The sequence below is a fragment of the Podarcis liolepis genome (assembly GCF_965112155.1).
Source record: "Podarcis liolepis genome assembly, chromosome: 15".
NCBI classification, from domain to species: domain Eukaryota; kingdom Metazoa; phylum Chordata; class Lepidosauria; order Squamata; family Lacertidae; genus Podarcis; species Podarcis liolepis.
In genome coordinates, this window is record NC_139566.1 from 36386412 (window position 1) to 36408545 (window position 22134).

General features: G+C 45.8%; 1 protein-coding gene across 10 annotated transcripts in view; it reads right to left on the reverse strand.

Annotated features, from left to right (window-relative positions):
• FBRSL1 (fibrosin like 1) overlaps positions 1 to 22134 on the reverse strand; it is a 791959-nt gene that overhangs the window by 565512 nt on the left and 204313 nt on the right. For all 10 annotated transcript variants that reach the window (XM_083476390.1, XM_083476383.1, XM_083476387.1 and 7 more), the window contains one exon: positions 1752 to 1952. In XM_083476390.1, the coding sequence (XP_083332516.1) occupies positions 1752 to 1952 (201 nt within the window). Of the gene's footprint in view, positions 1 to 1751; positions 1953 to 22134 lie in introns of those variants that run through there.

Here is a 22134-nt window from a genome sequence, read left to right on the forward strand (position 1 = left end):
TTGTTGTTGTTTTCAGTGCTGGTTTTAATGTATGTACATATACATACATTACACACAGATGTACATATACATTACGTGTGTGTGTTTATGTCCATGTGTTAGTTTTTTGCTTAAAATACTCTATTGCTTTGAGTTGCAGAGGTAAAAAAGTGACCAATAAATTTAACAAATAAAAACAATAAAGTTCTAATCAGAGTAGACCTGTTGAAATAGAGGAACGTAAGTCAGCTATGTTTATTAACTGCAACAGGACTGTTCTGAGGAGGATACAAACCTATTGTATTACCAAATATTCATACCCTGCCCTTCCATTCTTCCTTCCCCCACAACAAAAGCAACATTTTCCCAGGAGTGCTTACAGCAACAAAAAACATAACTCCAAGAGGGGTAATAATATAAAAAAGAGCAACCATAAGCAATCATAATCAAGGCATAAGAAAAAAACCCCCAGTAAAACCACTAGATGTGTGGGCAGCTTATAACTAGCCACAGGAGAATGACAATTAAAATACCTCAGAAAATGACATGGGAGAAGATAAAAGGCAGGCCTCTAGAACACCACCAAGAAGGCCCTTTCCCAGAAGGAGGGCCACTGAGAATGACAAAGGCAGGCTAAACTATCAAATATCCTAGTCCCAAACTGTGAAGAGCTACAAAGATACGCACCAGCTGCCTGAATTGGTCCTGAAATGAGCCAGGAGACAGTGCAGATGCTTCAATTTCCTTCCTAGAATTTGACTCCGATTTATTGCATTGGCAACTACCTACAGTCTGGTTCTCCACAGGCAGTAAGAAGTATTTGGTGGATTTCACATTTGGAACTTTGAAAGCCATAGCCAGGCCACAAACACCACCAATTTTGTTAAAAGGTAAGCCACAAGAAACAACTGAGATAATTTGCGTCAGATATGTTCAGGTGCACCAGTGAAACTAAGCCAGCAGAGAGACAAAATGGTAAATACCAAAATACTCCAACCAGTGGCGTAGTGTGGGGGGTGCCAGGGGTGCCGGCTGCACCGGGCGCAACATTTGGGGGGGGCGCGTTTGGCCGGCCCCTCCTGGAGGAAGCAGAACCCCACTGTCCTCGGACCTCCTCCGAAGCCTGGCGGTGGGGCGGAGAGACCTTCTCCCCGCGCCAGCCTTCGGATGGCTGTCCTGAAGACTTGTGGTGGGAGCAGTGGCGTAGCGTGGGGGGTGCAGGGGGGCCTGCTGCACCTGGCGCAACATCTGGGGGGGCGCGGAAGAGACTCGAGTGCTAAAATCCACGGGTTAGGGGGCGCAAATTACTTGCCTTGCCCCGGGTTAGGGGGCGCAAATTACTTGCCTTGCCCCGGGTGCTGAGAACCCACGCTACGCCACTGACTCCAACCCCCATCTCCCCACACTTAATTCTTGAAATAAACACTTTTCTAAAGCAGGGTTGGGGGACTTATGGCACTCCAGATGATGTGGGCTCCCAACTCCCATCAGCCCTAGTAAGCATGGATAATGGTCAGGGATAACGGGAGTTCTAGTTCAGCAATATCTGGGGACCCAAAACTGGGGAACACAACTCAAACGAAACAAGCCGAAGCACCGCAATTTCCCCGAGTGTGACACACCCACAAACATCTGTATGAATCTTAAGTTCAATGCAAATAATATTACATCCAAATAATATTAACAGCAGTAAGCAAATAATAACAACATTAACACTTGCCTCCCCCCAAGTAACCACCCGCACCAAAGGTGGGAGATAACCTTTGTCCTACCTGCGTGTGGATTTTCAACGGGATTTTCTTCTTCACCCTCTCCTTCCCTCGATCCGTCTCTCTCCCCGAACTCATGGCATCGTTATTGTGGCCATTTTCGCTTGGCTCAGCTGACACGCAGTGTTCAGATTCTCTGGGTTTCTTCCCTGGATGTCTCTCCCATTTTTCCTTTCTCTCTTGTGGCTTCAATGACATATCCTTCTGTAAAAAAAGGAGTAAATTAGAAAAGAGGAAGTGAAAAAAAGGTATTTCATAAAACACTACTGGCTACTTTGCTTTCCCACTGTTTTAATCCGGACCACTTGGCCCCCTGTTACATTTAAAACACCTATTTACATTTAAATATATTGCGCTGCACTATTCGCCTCTGGCACACAGTATTCCAAATGTGTTGATACCAAAGATTTGTATAACGGTGTTACGATATTGGCAACTTTACTTTCAATTCCTTTCCTAATGATTTCTCACATGGAATTTGTTTGGGGGACAACTGTTGGGGAGGCTCTCGTTCTGGGTCTCCTGCACTGAGCGGGAAGCTAGTCCGCTTAGCCTACAAGACCCCTTCAACTCTACAGTTTCGACCATAAAATATTGTTGCCATTGAAGAAGCATTGAGAAAGACACTGGAGAAGAGGAAGGAGCAAAGACAGAGACCAGAGTGATGCCTATATGTGACTTTACTGAAAATCAAAATGGCACCCTTGACCTCCTCCATATTCCCTTATTCACTGCAAGGTGAAGTACCTTGCTTGTCTGTACAACATGCAGCAAACAAAGAAAAAGCCATGATAAACCAGGGGCAGAGTCAGAAAACCATATGGAAGGAGTAGGGAACCCTTTTCAACTGGAGAGCATCATTCACTTCTAGGCAACCTTAAGAGGGCCACATACCAGTGGTGGGCCAGAAGCAATACATATAGGGAGCAACCCATGTTCATTTTACCTTTGTATTCAAATTCCTCCCTCCCTCCTGGGCAAACCAGAAGAATGGTCAGAGATCATTCTAATGAGGCAAAAGCACATGAGGAGGGGAAAAAGGAAACCCATTGAGAGGTGTGGCCTGGGGAAATTCCAAGGGCCAGTCAGAGCACCCTAGAGGTCCGCATTCAGCCTGAGATTCCCCATCCTAAGTCTTCCTAGGCCAATCTCAACACTCAACACTACACTGTATGAGCTCTCTTCAAACATAATAAAATAAAATATCATCAGAAATGCAAGAAGCTATATAATATCTCATCTATGGAACAGAAGTAATGCTATTATCCACAACCTTATCCAGGAACAATGAGAGGATAGTGAACTGCAAAAGGTTGCAAGCATTTTTTTTTATTTTTTAAAGTACATTAAATGTTCTGCAATTGCCTTTTTGTCTCAGACACAACAGCGACATCTCTATTCAGTCTCTGTACAAACTGGAGGCTGTAACAGAAACCCATTTGTTCATTTCGTGCTCGCTTTTGCACTCTTTAAGTCCATGGAAACCTGAAAGCAAAGAACTAGGAACTAAGATGAAATGCCCTGCTGGCTGCACTATGCTATTTTCTTTCCCCCCAGTTTTTAATTAACAGATCGTTGCACGCATAAGGGGCCACATAGGTTCAGCACCAAAAAAAAAAAAAAAAAAAAAGGGAAAAAAGGCTTATTTATTTATTTAGGCAGGCACAGCAAAGCTATACACACACTGACATTTTAGAGCGGTTCATTATCACCTACAATGACATTTTATTTTGCTGCAAGCAGCTAATTCGTTTATGCAGCATCTGGTCATATAGAAAAGTGATTTTTTTGGCAAGGGAAACCCCATTCCTCTGCAAGCAAAGCACGGATATAGAAGGCATGGCAAGAACTGTTGTGCAACATGGCTATAGGCTATATAGATCAATCTGACTGCCCATGTATTTGTGTGCAGCCTGACAACTTCGCAAGCAGACCCAAACGACAACTGGTCAGTTGCAGCCACTCCTTATTGAATTTGATGGTGGGGAACATGAGATTGAAAACCCGGGTGAGCCGTGAAGCTCCCTTGATGGCTCTAGGCGAGAAATTCTCTCTCAGTATGAGCTGCATTGGTCCTACCAGTCAGTGTTGTGTTGTGGTTAGAGAATGAGTGGGTGACCAGGGCCATCTTACCCATAGGTGATAGGGGTGCGGGGCACCCAGGCGCCAGGCTCTCAGGGGTGCCAGGCCAAGAGTCCGGGGAAGAGCCCACCCATCGGTCGGAGTGCTGCGGCGGGCTCTTCTGCACTGCAAGTTGGGGGGGGGGGCAACTGAGCCAGCGAGAAGCTGAGGTGGCTGGCCGGCTCCGCCCTTCTGCGCGCCTGGCACTGGGCAACCGGAGGGGGGGCACCGGGCAGATCTTTGCATCCCAGCGCTGCATATGCTTAAGACAGCCCTGTGTCTGACCTATAGACCGCAAGCCACATCTGGCCACCAAGCTGTAGGAAGTGACACACCAGCCCACACAGTGGTGGTGTGGGAAGAAATGCTGCCTTTTACTCTGAAAGAGCAGTCAGGGGGCTTATCTCCAATCTCAGCTCTAAGCACCGCAAGCTGGAGATAAAAGTCCCACCCCCGCCTGCTTATTTGGAAGAAAAGGATTCCTCCAACCCACTGCTGGAGTCAGGAGGGCTGGAGAAGCCACTGGTTAGTCTTAAAAGAGCAAACAGGGGCTTTGGCTCTGTTTCAGTGCCGTGCTGCTTAGCATTTATATATATATATATATATATATATAATTTTATTTATATTATATATGTATATATGTATATATGTATATATGTATATATGTATATATGTATATGTGTATGTATGTATATATATATATATGTGTGTGTGTGTGTATATATATATATATGTGTGTGTGTGTGTGTGTGCGCGTGTGTGTGTGTGTGTACACACACACACACACACACACACACACACACATATATCTTGTAGTTTGCTCTGTTTAGAGCATCCAACTATAGACCCATTGTCATGGAACTGACATTGGAGACCAGCAGAGAGAGAAGTCGCCCCGATAGTGCAGGAGAGGGAACCAGCAAGGAGAGAGAGAGAGGTTCCGAGGGGGAAGGGAATCAAGGTGACACCAAGAAGAAAGGAGAGGATGAGAGCACTGTGGAGGGAAGGCTCAGGGACTCTTCCAGTGAGATCAGCGGGGAGAGTGCCGGACCACCACTGGGCACGCCTACTCTGCGCAGAAGGCTTCCACGCAGAGAGGCTAGGAGGAGACTAGCTGTCAAGGAATTTTTATGTTGGAAAAAGTTTAGGAAACACCCACTAACGGATTCTGCCAGCGACTGAAGCAGACGCACAGGAGAGCGCTTCAGTCAGGGAAAGGTTTAACCAAACAAGCAGTTTAGAGAAGTTGGTGACTTACACACAAGCAACTATAATTCCCATTACACCCATGTTCAAATCCCCACTTGGTCACCTATTGCTCATTCTAACCGACCTCACAGAGTTGTTGTGAGAATACAATGTAAAAGAGATAAAATAAATGAAACAACAACAACAGCGGCAATACCCCTGCTGCCTCCGGTTGGCAGATGTCAAGCGGCATTTAGACAGATAAAGCAAGCCCATGATCACAGAGTCTATCAGTCAGCTTTCCTGGTTAAAGTTCAATGTATTTATTTGCTTACTTAAATATTTCCAACCTGCTTCTCAGTTTAACACTCTTGCGTCAGCTAATGGCATTTTAGAACAACAGCTCTATTAATGTCACGGCAACCAGAACACAATAAAATGTTAAAATACTGAAAACAGACTCAACCAGCAGCTGGCAATATCCTCTCCTTCTAAAAGAAGTGTTTATAGTTCCAGAGGGACATCTCCTCTGGGATACTATATCGCAAGGGACTTGAGCAGGGCACCCCATCCCTCTGCCAATACAGGCACAGGCAACTAATTGTGTTTGGTCCCCCTTCTCCTCCCTGATGCCAGGGCCACTCCCCCCCCAACCGAATGTAAGTAAGAAGACAGGACCGACTGAAGTTGGTAGGGCAATGCCTCATTCTCCCTAAAGGACCAGCCTCCACTGCCACGACTGACCAATGTGTGCTGAAAATGCCCAGGTGAATGGATCAGAAAGGAGGTGCATGAGAATGCCCTGCTATCAGAGAAGAACCTATGCAAATGCACACTAGCTGGGTTGTTGCAAGGACAAAATATGATACCAAAAAAATGCATGACATGCTCACCTGGGAGCTCGGGCTGTTGATACTCATCTAATGAACTGGGCAGCTTCCCACACGATGCAGTCCTATGCTTTCCAGGAATACGACATTTATATATGTACCGTAACTGTGGCTCCATGAGATGTAAAGGGACATCTCAAGACCTCAGGTTATTGCAATCTATCAGTAAGAAATCATTTTGTTCTTTTTTAATTGGAGGCCCTGGCTTTGAGACAACCACCCTCCCACCCACCAATAGCTTCTCACAGGTCAGAAATCTCACTGTTTGCTCAGCCCAGGTTTAAACCCTTCCCTAATCTTCTCTGTTTACACAGCTTATTGAGATTCCAGAGCGTGAAGGAGGAGTAATATCCTTGGGGCTTTGCAGAAGCGTGTGCCATGACTATATCTACTTTAGCAGTCCCAATGCACAGTTCATGGCTGGGAGAGTCATGATTTCACTGTCTAACTACAGTGCGCAGACCAGCGCTTTCTGCTTCAGTCACCACATGAGGAAGCTCACAGCATTAAGGCCACATGTATTTGACCAAATGCTGTAGTGGGAATAGCCACATATTCATTTCCAGAGCAGTTAATTGGAGAAATGGAATTCCAGAGTGGCAGCTAACATTTGCTGGTTTACAGCCTGCCCTATAAATTGGGGTGAGAAACCTCCAGATGCTCTTAAGACTCCAGCTTGCTCCAGCCAACATGCCCAATGGTCAGGGATGCCATATCTAGTGCCCATCAATGTTAGGCAAGGAACAAGAAAGTCTGAATCTGCACAAGTTTAAATTAGAAGTCATGTACGTATTTCTTCAATGTATAATATAGCCTTTTGAACAAACATCTTAAAGAGTGATTATCCAAAATCACAATTTCAGGTGGACAAACTCAATTTTAAAAGAAGTTGCTTATACTGAAAGAAGCTGAGAGAGAGGGAGAGGGAGAGGGAGAGGGAGAGGGAGAGAATCTGTTTGTGAAAATAGAAGAATAGCTAAATGGGGAATATCACACCTTTGGTCTTTTAAATCTTAGCCATACAGTTCCACTGGAAGAAACCTCTCCCCTCCCCACCCTGAAGCACCACAACATTTCCTTAACCCCAGCCTTAACATTTCCACAACGGCAGCTGACATATTCCAGATCAGCCTATGTCTTGCTTTTAAAAACAATGTGACTTTTGCTCTCTGACCCTGTCAAAATCAGATGCCCTGCTTGATAAACTGACAGCTTTGGGAAGGTTAAGATGTTTGAAGCTGCAAGCAGGCTTGCAGGTGTGCAATACTAAAATACAAAAAGAGATTCAAAGAAACTATTCTACTCAAAGTTGTTCCTGACACAGCCATGGCATGAAGTAATTTACTGTTGTGTACAAATCACCAATGGGGAAGCTCTGGCCATCCAGATGTTGTTGGACTACAACTCCCATCATCCCTGACCATTGGTCATGCTGGCTGCAGCTGATGAGAATCAGCAGAGGGCCACCTTTTCCTCATCCCTGGCTTAACACATTTCAATTTAGGACCATTAATTTGGAAGAGGTCAACTCTAACTTGCTTGGATACAACCCCATGTTTGCTTTAAATCAAAGAAATCTGCTTGTGTTTTACACAGCTGTCATAAAGGGCTGGGGAGAATGCCTTAAGAAATTATACACGCACACATTTTACACACACACACACACACACCACACCACAAAGCAACAGTTAAGCAGCACACAGAGTCACTAACAGAAGCATAAACTATGCACATGGAAACCACTCTCTTAACGTAATCTCATTATATTTATACATAGCAGGAAATACTAGTCAAAAATCCCCACAAACAAGAAAAACAGAAGGGATTCCCTTCCCTTGTGTGTGTATATATCCTGGCTGCCACTATCTGTGCTCCGGTAGCAGCTACACTCAGCTACTGTAACAGGCTCATTGTGGGGCTGCCCTTAAAGACAGTTTGGATTTTCAGCTGGTTGAATACATGACTGCAAGATTAACACAGGCATTCTGGTTTGAACATACCTCACCAGTAATTTTTCTAAGGGCACACTGGTTATACCAGTCTGTTTTAGGCTCAATTCAAAGTGCTGGTTTGAACCTTTAAAGCAACATTGCGAGAAAAGCCCAGAAGTGTTACTACTTTGCAAAAAATGTACTAGCCTGCTGGACCCCGTCAGGGAAGGAAGGGAACTGGGAGCCCTTTATATCCTCCAACAGCTGCTGTTGCATTTCTACACTGATCACGAAGGAGGGGGACTTCCCTCCTCTGCACCTCTTACCTGGGCCCAGAGGTGAGATATGGGTCCTCAGGTCCTCCTCCGCCAGCCCATTAAGCTTGCCAGCATGGAATGTACATGTACTCGCCTGCATGGAATTCCTTCTCACCCATGGCGACCAGGTGAGTCCTTAAATACAAAGCTGCTTGAAAGCCCTAAGCAAGCTTAGGGCAAGCTACGTAAAGGACAGTCTCCTCTCGTGGAAGCCTGCCTGACCTTTGTAGTAATCTTCTGAGGCTCTTCTCCCCAGGCTTGTGAGGCAAGGCGGGTGGCTGTCAGAGAGGAGCAGGGCTTTTCACTGATGATGTGCCATCTTTGCAATGACCTCCCCAAACAGATTCAGGGGGCACTTTCTCTGCTGACCTTTTGGTGACAAGTTAAAACCTTAAAAAACAAACAGACCTCAAGGCTTTTTAATTGGCTGCTCTGGTGTTTAAATGATGCTCCATGACTGTTCTGCTGCTAGTTTAGTTTAGTTTATTAAGAAAAGGCAGCTTAGCAAAGTAATGCTATAATATTATTACATGTTTAACAGGAAAAATCTTCCAGTATTGGGCAGAGCAATGTTGGAGGTGGTTTGGACGAGGGCAACGTGTTTTCCAGCAGTCCTCTCTGGGTCCACCAGCCTCCATCTTTATGGGAAGTCAGCAGGGGGAAACCCAATACATCTGCCCAAACAGCAGGCAGGAGCTATTGGAATCACCACTGGGGATTCTGCAGTAGCCAGCAGAAAACCCCCAAATGGGACAGGGGTTTTGGGGGGGATGGGGTCAACCCTGCTGGCAGCATGCAACAGCAATGGGCCCAATTCCAGGCCTCTTTGCTGCAAAAAACTGACAACTGGCACCATGAACAGGTATTTTTCTTCTCCGCCTGCTTCCCGTTCCTTCCTACAATGACCTGGATATACGCCGAAGGTCGGCGGTTCGAATCCCCATGACAGGGTGAGCTCCCGTTGCTCGGTCCCTGCTCCTGCCAACCTAGCAGTTTCGAAAACACGTCAAAGTGCAAGTAGATAAATAGGCACCACTCCAGCAGGAAGGTAAACGGCGTTTCCGTGCGCTGCTCTGATTCGCCAGAAGCGGCTTAGTCATGCTGGCCACATGACTCGGAAGCTGTATGCCAGCTCCCTCGGCCAATAAAGCAAGATGAGTGCCGCAACCCCAGAGTCGGCCACGACTGGACCTAATGGTCAGGGGTCCCTTTACCTTTACCCCAAGGGTCATCTAGCCAACCCCCTGCAATGCATGAATCATGCCCACAAGTGTCACTGGGTGGGCTTGAACGACCAACCTTCTGGTTAACAGCCAGACACACTGATCCATTGCACCACAGGCTCCTGAAAACAAGATCCATGCTACATCTATTTTAACTTGGTACCTTGGTACATATCTATTTTCATTTAGCTCAAAAGGTTCACCCCAAAATAATATGATTTCCCAAAGGGCCGTTGTGCGGCACAAAATACACTTATGTACCCGTAGAAACCTCACCTGCACTGCTAAAATCTCAGGAAACTTGTTCAATAAACATATAATTAAAAGGGAAGTGTCCCTGCCAAGTAAGCTTTTGCTATAATAATTCTGGCTATGGAAACTTTCACATTAAAAACCTATAAAGCAGTTCAACTATTCATTTGATTCCAATTCACCTTGAGTACCATTCCTTTCAATAGCAAACTCAAGTGGTGAGTGCCACTGGAAATGGAGGTCCACATAACTACCAAATCCCCCTATTGCAGCTCAAGCTGTAGGAAACCGACTCAGTGCAATCCTTGCATAATTCAGCTAAGTCATTGTGCTTTCAATGCTAGGAATAGTGAGTATGACCTAATGCCCCTCCCCATATTTTGTCATCCCATGCAAGCTATTTCTTTGATGGCGATGCCAACAACTACCCAAGGCTGCAATGAGAACCACTAAATCAGAGATGGGGAGTGTGTGGCTCTCCTTGTGGTGTTGGAACTTCAACTTCCCTCATCCCTGTCCCTTTGCCATGCTGGCTGGGACTGATGGGAATTGAAGTCCAAAGACACCTGGAAGGTCTCAGGTTCCTCATCGCTGCCCTAAAGGCTCATATGGCGTCTCTGATCTATAAGAATATTGGGATTTCCCATTCATTCCACTAATTCCAGGCAAGTGAGAGGAGCTAACTGAGGATGCTGACTGAGTGTATAAGAAAAGATATATATATTCTGGGGAAGCCTAAAAGAGAAGGGGGGGTACATTTCCCCAGCTGCATTCCCCAGATCTCTCCAGAGAGAGATTTCTTATAAATCCGCTGCTGCTGCTGCATATACTCCTCCTCCCCCTCCTCCTTCCCCCCCCTCTTTTCTCTGCTCATTTTCCATTCCCAGGTCTCCCAGTAGGCTCTCACAGCTTGCAAGCACCTCACTGCAGGGCGATTGCTCACATCTCCTGCACTGCCTCCTGACAGGCGCTCCACACGGCTATTAAAACTCCCACAGGTGCCGGCTGTCCGTCAGAAAGGAAATGATCCCACTTTAAGCCATCAGTATTTCCTCTGGTGATGGCAGTAAATGCCCGGCGAGCGCTCGCAGAATTACTGACAGCGGAAAAGCGTGTCAGGGAGCAAGGGAGCTTAAATGATTGAAGGCGAGCCAGGGCGCCTTTTGCAGGTAGATGAAATGAAGCATATTGCCAGACCCAACCTGCCTGGCTTTGGCTGTCTGCGCGGAAGCTGAGAGACAGAGAGATCTTCATTCAACTAGACACCAGAAGGCCAAGCCTGCCTATCTTTTGATAGCATGTTCACTTTTTTTTTTTTTAAAGGATGCTTTGGGTTGGAGCTCTTTTTAAAGCAGGGCCTCAGAGATCAGCTGGACCAGTTCTGGAGAGTGTATAAAGACAGAAAGAGAAACCAGGGCAGTTATTCACAACGGTGCTGCTGCTTGGTACTGGGTTCAACTGGGAAGGGCTGCAGAGCACCTGCTTTGCATGCCGAAGGTCCCAGATTCAATTCCAGGCATCACCAGGTAGGGCTCAGGGAAGTTCCCTGCCTGAAACCCCCCTAGAGAGCTGCTGCCAGTTAGCACTGAAGCAGATGGACCTATAAGGCAGCTTCCTATGTTCTGCTTGATACCTCCCTACAGCCTGAAGCAGGAGGGAAAAGAGAATGGGAACCTGTGACTTGCTAACAGGTCTTATCTTAGCCAGCCACAGCCTCCAGGCCCAGCACCCACACACAGAATCCATGGGTGGCTGCCCAGCCTTCTAACTCTTGTGACCAAGTGGACAGGCAGAGAGGGATGGACAGACTGAGGCTGAAAGACAGCGGCATTGTCCAAAGCTACCTAGTAGTGGGTGAGATCTGAACTGGGAGTCCTAGGTGTGTGCATCACAGGGTTCTTCTACAGCAGGGATGGAGATGCGGCTAAGCACACATCAACCCAACGTGGCCAATGAACACAGATGACGGTTCTCCACTCTTGCTCTACAGCTTATAGATGCCATAGTGCTCCCAGATAGAAGGGCCCCGGCACCAAAACAGCAAGCTCCACTGTCTGCTGCCTCTACAATTATGCTAACACCATCGTGCACTTCCAAGGGCGCTAACAAAAGGCTCTCAGTCGCTTCTTGACCTCTCTTCTGAGACGGTCAACAATGGTGCTAAACAGCACCCGCCCCGATTCTGGAGTTCATCCACTGTAAATTTGGGCCTATAGCCAGCATCAGCTTGTTGGTAATGAACAGATGAAGAGGTGAAGAGCATTACTTATGCAGGGGCTTCTCTCTGGGGCAGCTCAGTTGGTACAGCATGAGGCTCCTAATCTCAGGGTTGTGGGTTCAAGTCCCACATTGGGCAAAAGATTCCTGCATTGCAGGGGGCTGGACTAGATGACAGTCGTGGTTCCTTCCAACTCAACAATTCTATGAATCTATAAATCCAGGAGCAGCAGGAGCCTTGCTTCCAATCTGTAATACCATCCACTTACTCCTTTACTTGTAAGAAATGAGAACATATAACCTCATGGTGCAGCCCAAGTTTTATTTATTTTCATTTCTATCCTGTTTTTCTTTCAACGAGCCCAAGGTGGAATTGCATGGTTCTTCCCAGTCATTTTTTATCTTCACAATAACTTTGTGAGGTAGCTTAGGCTGAGAGGTAATAACTTGTTCAAGTGGGGATTTGAATTCAGGTCTCTGCAACCTGCCAATCACTACACCACCGTGGATTTGCACGTGAGAAGGTCCTGGGAACAATCCTTATTCCTCTCCAGTTAAAAAGGATCTCATACAGCAGGCTTGGAAAAATCTTTGCCTGATGCTTTGAAGAAGAGCTAGGCAGACTAGGCACTACTAGGACAGAAAGATCTGGTTGGACTCATTACAGAAGGAGCTTCACTTGTTCAATGTTTTCATTTATTTATTTGCAATTACATTTTTAGGGTGCTGTCCCACGCAAGAGTCCTTCAACACAACTAAGATGAACAGAAAACCCAAAATCTGAATATATAATGAAGCTACCTTAAAAAATGAAGCAGTAAACCCAGGCAAGCAACGTGTAATTCAAGACCTGCAGGTCCAACGAAAATGAAAGAGTTTGCAGAGTGCCTCAAGGCCAGTAAGCATGCGGGCTAGATGGATTCCAGGGAGAAGAAGTTCTAGAACCTAGGTTCACTACCAAAGGTTTATCACCTATGGCAAAAGTAAGCTTTTTGCTGAACATCTCAAGAAGTGGGCAGATTTGTACAGGAGAAGGTTGGTCCAAAGAATACAGGTCCCGCAAGGGAGGTGCCAGCTTCACTAAATAATGGAGCCCTCTGTTCTGTTTTCAAGAGTAGAGTTGGGAAAGCTGTGGAGCTCTAGATGTTCTTGTGACTCTAACTCCCATCATCCCCAGCCACAATAGCCAGCTGCTAGGGATGATGGGAGTTTTGGTTCCCTAGAGTTACCTAGTTGCCCGCCCCCTGCAAAGCAGGAGTTGCAGCTAAAGAATCCCAGGCAAATTGGCCACCCAACCTCTGTAGAAAAACTTTCAATGAAGGCAAACCATTCCGAGACACTCAGTTCCACTGCCAAAAACATCTCTAACCGTCAGGAGGTTATTCTGAATGTTTAGTCAGAATCTCTTCTCTTTGTGATTAGAATTCACTGGTTCAGGTCCCAGGCCCTCTGGAGCAGCAGAAAAGTTGGTGCCAGAAAGATAAAAGACATGCAATGGGGGCATTTCAATGGATAAGTGCCACAACACTAAAGGTCTGACTCCTACATTGCACAGAATGGGCCTCCTGTTAAGATGGTATCTGCAGGAAGTTATCAGCTGTACAGAGCCATGATGGGTTGGATATATATATGGGGTCAGACTATCTTTTAGGTATCCTGGTCCCAAGCTGCATGGAGTTTTAGACTCCACCACCACAGCTGGAACTTTGCCCAGTAGCTGTGACAGAAGAGCCTGCAGAGATATGCTGAGCAAGTCCTGCCTTGGCAACACTCCCCCGCACCCGTCTCGTGAAGCACTTTTAGTGCTAAGTACATATTACATAAAGTTACATTCAGTATGAATTCAGAAACTTATGATTATGTCCCTCTGCGTGCCTCTTTAAACAACTCTGCGTCATTCAACTAAAAGGTACAAATGGCACGACAATTTATTATCTCGCCACATTAAACAGTCAGGAGGGCTGCTGCCTTCCATTTATTTTTAGAGTTTTCCCTTTTTAAAATGCAGCCATGAAATACAATAATTCCCCGAAGAATGCATCACATACGGGCACAAAGTCAAACCTCTCACAATGAAGGCTGCTTTATTGCTCCAACAGTTCCCTGGACTGTAACAAGAGACCATACACCTTGATGTAAGGGGCGGCAAATTATATTATATAAAACACGCATACAGACACACTCATGTAACGCTGCAGCTCATTTATCTACATGGAACTATGTGGGGAGGCAGGGAAAGCAAAACAAAGAGAACACGCCAAGACAAAGAGCTGGGAGATGAGATGGGAGCAAAAGAATAAAAGGCAGGTAGAGAGCCAGGGATGCGGGAGAAATTTGATTCAGTTCCCTTTTAAAGGCAAACCTACAGCTGGAAGTTTGGGCACAACTCGGCTTGCAGAAGAGAATTCTGCATAAAGTTAAGACAGATAGAGCTAGGAACAATCCCTGTACCTTCATCTTTATGCTGACTTCTCTATCATTTTGTTGTTTAGACCAGGGGTCAGCAACCTTTTTCAGCAGAGGGCCGGCCCACTGTCCCCCAGACCTTGTGGGGGGCTGGACTATATATTTTTTTTGTTGGGGGGGGGGAATGAACAAATTCCTATGCCCCACAAATCACCCAGAGATGCATTTTAAATAAAAGGACACATTCTACTCATGTAAAAACACGCTGATTCCCGGACCATCCGCAGGCCGGATTGAGAAGGCGATTGGGCCACATCCGGCCCACAGACCTTAGTTTGCATACCCCTGGTTTAGACTGATACACCTTAGGTGGCATCCTGCTTACAACTCCTTCTCCTTCTCTTGGACCTCAAGATGAGAGATTACGCTGGAGCTATCCTCTGAGAACAAAGGAACAAAGGACGGCCCTTGTCTTCTCGAGATTAGTTAGGTTAGAGCTAGAAATTTGTCTATGTGCTTCCTACATGAAATGTGGGCTTGAAAATTTTCCAACATGCAACATTTTCCAGTGCTTTATTTTTCCATGGAAAATGCTCTGTTTCCTAAGTTCATTAGCAACAGGGGATGGATGCCAACTGCAGAGGCAATTATTAGGCATGCTTGGCAGTTTCAAAGTTTTTAGCTTTGTTTACTAAATACAAGTAAAACAAACATGCTAAATTTAATCACTCTCTAGGACATCAGAACATTTTCTGCTGCAAACTGATTCTCCCCCCCCCCTCTGCCCAATATGCAAACTAGCCTAATCTGCATAGGAAAAATTTCCAGTACAATTTTTCTCTTCCCCCAGAGAACTCACTTCGTTGGCAATATGCTGATGACACACAGCTCTACTTCTCCTTTACATCTGCAGCTGTTGCAGTGGATGTGCTGGACCAAAGTTTGGAAACTTCGGCTGGTGCAAAATTCAGCATCCAGGTTGCTCACCAGGGCAAGACGGTTTTGAGCCTATAATGCCAATTCTGGCCTGACTGCACTGGCTGCCAATTAGTTTCTGGGCCCAATTCAAAGTGCTTGTTTGACCTATAAAGCCTTAAACAGCAAGTATGGCTGGGAGAGACTCCTGCCTGAAACTATGAAGAGCCACTGCAAGTCAGGGTAGACAGCGATGCCTCAAGGACCCCATATTAATTGACCCAGACCCTGAGTTCCTCATCTGAGGCCCATTTTTGTGCCCCTCATCTGCGAGATTTCTGGAGGGTAGCAGCACAAATACAGGCCTTTTCTGTGGTGACTCCCTGTTTGTGGAATGATCTCTCTAGGGAGGCACACCTGGCACCTTCATTACAGATCTTTAGGTGCCAGGCAAAAACATTTCTCTTCTCCCAGGCCTTTGGCTAATTAAACAATTATGGCAATTATGGCATCCATCTATGGCATTTTAAACTGTGTGTGGGGTATTGTTTTTGTTTGTTACTATGGTACATATCCTTGTAAATTGATATTGCAATCTGCCCTGTGATTCTCAGATGAGAGGTGGTATAGAAATTCAATAATAATATTTATTATTGTTTATGAAGATGAGGGACTTTGGATCCCTTGAATGGATCTGGCCTTGGCTTGGCTTCACAAAGTTGCTGTAAATCCCATTAAAGTGTATTCTGCACTGTTCCAGCTCTCTACCCTCTTATTGGCCCAAAGGTAGGCAAAGAGCAGTAAGGTTAACAGTACTAACTCAGGTTAGAGGGTGGAGTGGAGGGGTTCAAGAGAATTCTGATACCATACAGGACAATTTCCCCAGTTTTACATTTTGTCTAGGCGTCAAGTGGTCAGTGGCAGAGCACACACTTTGCATGCAAAAAGCCCCAGGTTCAGTCCCTAGCAGGTTCGATCCAGGTAGGACAGAGACAGGTCCTGTCTGAAACCCCAGAGAGCCACTAGGGGAATGGCTCAGTGGTAAAACATCTGCTTTGCCAACAGAATGCCCTAGGTTCAATCTGTGGCATCACCAAGTAGGACTGGTATCTGAAGAAGTGTGCATGCACACGAAAGCTCATACCAAGATCTAACTTAGTTGGTCTTTAAGGTGCTACTGGAAGGAATTTTTTTATTTTGACTATGGCAGACCAACACGGCTACCTATCTACTACAAGTAGGACTGGGAGAGACTTCTTGTCTGAACCTCAAAGAGCCACTGCCAGCCAGGGTAGACCATGCCAAGTTAAATGGACAGGACAAATCCAGTTCCTATTATGATGTCACAGTGGCTGTGTGAGCAGGTTATGACTTGGAAACAGGGTGTGATGGCAGATAGCATCATCTGAGAACTTCCCTGGCTCAGAACCTCCGACAGAGAAAAGGAAACGTAATGTTTCGCAGCTATATCAGTTCCTGCCTACCCGTTGCAGGTGCTATTCTCTTACAGAGTTGTCAGCACACTGCCTTTTAATAAGACAGCACACATTCAATAGGAAAGCACTGAGGGTCATTAGCAGATTACCAGTTGTTTACCAGACATCCATTTCAAGCTATGTGATTTTAGAACTGCTATGTAAGTGTCCACAGGCGCCCAGCTGTTATCTTGACACCCAAAGATGGGCACAGGGCAAGGTTCTGCTTGCTCTCGCTCTCTCCTTTAGGACTCCGCTGTCATTTAAAAAGCCTTGCATGCTGCATCCAGTAACCCAAACCATCTATTAAATTCTATTTACACTTACACTGCTTCTAAAAACTGTTTATTAGCACACCGGGGAGGATTAAGGGAAAATCTTCTTTGCCAAAGGAGACCGACAATTTTAGAGAAAGCAAGCGGAGGTTGCAGTTGCTGTTTCTCCCTCTTCCCTCTCTCTATCCCCCCTCCCTCGCCCCACCCCAAGCCAGGCTTCATCTCAAATCACTGATTTACAAGAGCGTCTCTCTCAAGAAGAACAACTGTGTCTCATTAACACCACGCCAGCTGGTGCCATGTATAGCTTTCAGTCCCAATTTTGCCTAAGTGCTTCATAGATGCATAACGTTTCGTTGGCGATGTCTGGCCAAAATCACAATCTTTAATTAGGGAATTAAAGATTGTGATTTTGGCCAGACATCTCCAACGAAATTTTGTGTGTGTGTGTGTGTGTGTGTGTGTGTGTTTGCGTATAAGGACTCCATTCTCCACCTGAGAATGTCATGCGTTACACAAATTTCCAGGGCCATGCAAGATGGACCAGACCCAGATATAGGATTGCATTGAGAAGGAGCAACAGAAGGCCCCTGAAAATGGTATAGCCACTAGCAATGGGCTACATTTTCCGTGGCAGCAGGAGGACGTCTTTGTATGTCAAGTTCACTAGAATCCCAATGCAAAAGCACAGTATTATGGGCTGATGCACTGAGCAGAGAATGTGTTACCTGATGACTCTGGGCCAGGCTTCCTCAACCTCGGCCCTCCAGATGTTTTGAGACTACAATTCCCATCATCCTTGACCACTGGGTCCTGCTACCTAGGGATCATGGGAGTTGTAGGCCAAAAACATCTCAAACAAGTTGAGGAAGCCCGCTCTGGGCCAACCACTAAAAGCGGGGTGGGTAGGAGGAGATAGAAAACCACCTACCCTCTCCCGGGCTTGTTTGAGGAAGTGTAAGATACAAGTGTACTAAATAATCAAAATATGCAACCACTGAGAAACTGGCCTTTGCCAACACCAGTGCATACTTCATGCAAGGTTCTGCTTGAAGTCCCTAAATATCAGAAGACAATTTCACAACGACTCTGAGCAGGGATTTCAGTGTGGCTGCTCTACCTGTTTGGTGAAACCTTTGCGGAATGGCAGGAACCTGCTATTTGTTCTTTCTGGAAACAGTTGAAGACATTTTCGTTTGGGCCACCTCTTGCAGCTGGACGGAAAGGCCTCAGCTGTTAATTTTTTATTGCTTTAAAAATCTGCCATTAGGTCTTTTTGCACTGCTTTAGAAACTATGTTTAGTTATTTTATGGTATGTTTGGAAATCGCCTCGAGACTCATGTGATATAAGGATGATTTACAGTATACATGAAGAAGAAGAAGAAGAAGAATTATCGACAGCTTTCCTTTTGATTCTCTATCCCATTTGTGTCCTGCCCTACCTTCAGGGTGGCAAATGTGGGGTTAATTATATCACTCAATTATGTAATCCTTTAAAAAATCATTTAAAAAACAACACTTACACTCCTGTAAGGAAGGGATGGGGAATTTTGTTTCCTCAAAGTATTGTTCAACTTCAACCGTCATCAGCCTCAGCCAGCAAGGCCAATGTTCAGGGATGATGGGAGTTGTAGTCCCATAAAAGTCAGAGGACCAGAGGTCCCTCATTCCTGTGGTAAGTGAAGCTGAGCTTCTCACAGGCAGTATGCCTCTGAATATCACTTGCTGGGAATCACAGGTAGGGAGAGCACTGTCACAGAATCATAAACCCGTAGAATTGCAAGGGACCCCAAGGGTCATCTAGTCCAACCCCCTGCAGTGCAAGGATCTCAGCTAAAGCATCCATGACAGATGGTCACCCAACCTCTACTTACAAACCTCCAAGGAAGGAGAATCGGCCACCTTCTGAGGGAGTTCGTTCCATTGTCAAACAGCTCTTATTATCAGAAAGTCGTGTCCCCCCCCAATGTTTAGTTAGACTCTCCTTTCATGTAACTTGAATCTATTGGTTCAAGCCCTACCCTCCAGAGCAGGAGGAAACAAGCTTGCCCCATCCTCCATGTGACAGCCCTTTAGATATTTGAAGATGGTTAATTCTCAGCCTCCTCTTTTCCAGGCTAAGCATACCCAATTCCCTCAGCTGTTCCTCGTAAGGCTTGGTTTCCAGACCCTTGATCATCTCGGTTGTCCTCCTCTGTACGTGCTCCAGCTTGTCAATATCCTTTTTAAACTGTGGCGCCCAGAACTGGACCAGAGAATAAATGACCGCTGGGAGGAGCGCAGAGAGAAGAAACGCCATGGTGCATCTGCAGCAGCACAACTTCATCTGCCCCAGCTGCAACAAAACATGTCTCTGTCTCTACAGCCGGCGCTGCAACCTTCCCACAGCTTGCCTTCACCCCCAAAAGGCACACTCCTGCATTGTCTCCTGAGACAGTCGGATGCCGATACACACACACACACACACACAGAGTTCTAACTCTACCAGTTGTTTTTTAGTAGTTCTTATTTTTATCTGCAAGCTGTCTTGAGTCCCACCAAGGGAAAATGGTGGGATATAATTAAATATACACAACAACAACAACAACAACACTGGGGATGAGGGAGCATCACAATTTGGGGGATGGAGCCCGTGGCTAAGGTGTCCACATATGCACACCAAAAAACCCTCAAACCCCTCCACACAAGGAACACCACTTACCACAAAACCACGGAGGGCTTTTTCATTGCCCCATTCTGACATTATTGGGGGGCAGAATGTGGGTGCTCAGGAGGGCCCACATCGCAACCACCGGCACACCAACTGCCTTCAGAGAGCATTAGCCCTCTTAAACACCTTTTTAAAAATGTGAATAACGAGCTCTTTCTCTTGCTCTCTCTCTCTCTCTCTCTCTCTGCCTGCCTGGGCCTGATGAGGTGGTATTATTATTATTATTATTATTATTATTATTATTATTATTATTATTAAAAATCACCTCAAGGAGGGCAAATGAAATTGGGAAATAATAATAGTAATAATAATAAACTTGCCCAAGTTTGCCTCTCCAGATTGACAGTCCAAGGAGAATCTCCATAAGTGGGCCCAGCAGGCCTTCCTTCTCCAATCTCCATCTCGGCTGAGCCTGTTGCTAAGCAACTAAGTGGGCCTTATCTGGCAAATGCATCCCTCCCTTTGCTAACAGGCTAGGAGAGCTGGCTCGAGTATTTCCAAGTGCAGGTTCCTCCCCCTCCTCCCAGGACAACGCTTCTAATTTCTGCGAATCTTAATCACTTGACGCACAAGGAGCCACCAACTTCCGAGTGGACACTGGGGCGCAATGATTACAACTGGGAGGAGAGAGAAGGCTGGGGAGAGAGGAGCCCGGCGGTTCCAAACAATAAAAAATAAACCCTGCAAAAGCAGAGGGGGGGGGGGTCGGGCCTGTGTCAGGGTCAAATACGGAGAGATTAAAGGATCCCTTTGAACAAGGGAAGTTTATAGAGCTGCTTTAAATGGAGATAGGGGGCATCAGGGATAGAATCAGAGGGTATCTATGAACGATTGGCCAGGGGCCATGTAAACACGAAGGCTTGTGAGTACAAATACCACCATGCACTGTGAAGTTCAAAGGAGCGTCTCTGCTTTATCAGCAGCCAGAGACTATGCTCTTAAAGGCTTAAACACACACACCAAGGCCAACTTTTCTTTTTAAAGCCAGCCTGCTCTTTGTAAGCAGAGAGGAGAGAGAGGCTGGAGGCAGCATGATAAATACATGAATCAAAAGGTATTTCCTTCCTCTCATCCCCTCCCCTTTCCCAACAGAACCTCAAACTAGACTTTAATCTGTCGCTTAACAGGGGAGGAGGTTAGTGGACTTTTATCGCTGCTGCTGCTGCTGCTGCTTCTTCTTCTTGTTAGAGGACTAAAGGAAGGAAACTGCAAGATTAGGAAGGGACGCAACAGGGTAGACCAGAGACAGCCAACGTGTTGCCTTCCAGGTGGTTATTGGACTACAACTCCCATAATCCTTGGCCCCTGGCCATGATGACTAGGGTGGAAGGGAACTGTAGTCTAAGATACAGGCAATACAGCGGGTACTCTTGAGAAAGCCCCATTGGAGTGCCTGCAAAGAACTAGGTGGTACAGTGGTGCCCCGCAAGACGAAATTAATTCGTTCCGCAAGTTTTGTCGTCTAGCGAATTTTTCGTCTTGCGAATCACGAAATCCCATAGGAATGCATTGAAAATCAATTAATGCGTTCCTATGGTCAAAAAAAGTCCAAACAAAGCCAAATTTGGTACAACAACAGTTTATTAACTGCTCTTTAAAGTCACACATACTGTAAAGAGCAGTTCAAAAATTGAAGGGAAAATAAATTAACTTTATAAACAAAACATGTCTTTGTTTTTAGACAAAGAAAAAAAAGTCGCGAGACGTTTTCATCTTGCGAAGCAAGCCCATAGGGAAATTCGTCTTGCGAGGCAAATCGAAAACGGAAAAACCTTTCGTCTAGCAAGTTTTTTGTCTTGCGAGGCATTCGTCTTGCGAGGTACCACTGTAGGTGGTATATCTAAAGGGAAAATGGGGCACATGCCCTGTCCTCAGGGTTACATTCTAAAGAGCAGCTCAACCCTATGCATATGTGTTCAGAAACAAGTCTCACCAAACTCTGTGGCCCAAAAAGGAAGGTGAGGAGAGAGGAAATCAGGTTATAACTGCACTATACATTTAAAGCAGTGTCATGCCACTGTAAACAGTCATGGCTTCACCCAAAGAATCCTGGGAGCTGTAGTTTGTTAAGGGTGCTCAGAGTCGGTAGAAGACACCTCTCGCAGAGTTACGGTTCACAGCATTCCCCGGGAAGAGGGATTGATGGTTATATTAAACTGCTCTGGGACTTGCAGATCTGCAAGTTGAAAGTGGTATGCTGCAAAGGTGAACTCAGTTAAATGGAAGAGTGAAGAGGCAAGTCTTTTTTTTATCAGATGCACCAGCAGAAGGAGCGGAAGAAATGCACTCCAATGATAGGGAGCTATGCTGGTGAACTTCAGGAAAATTAGGCTACACTTGTCTTGTATACCTGGAAGAAAGTCCCATTGAACTCAGCTTCTGAGTAGAGACATATAGAACTGTACCATGAGAAAGTAACTTAGGGCTTAAGGCAGGCATGTCCAAAGTCTGTTTCGGGGGCCTAA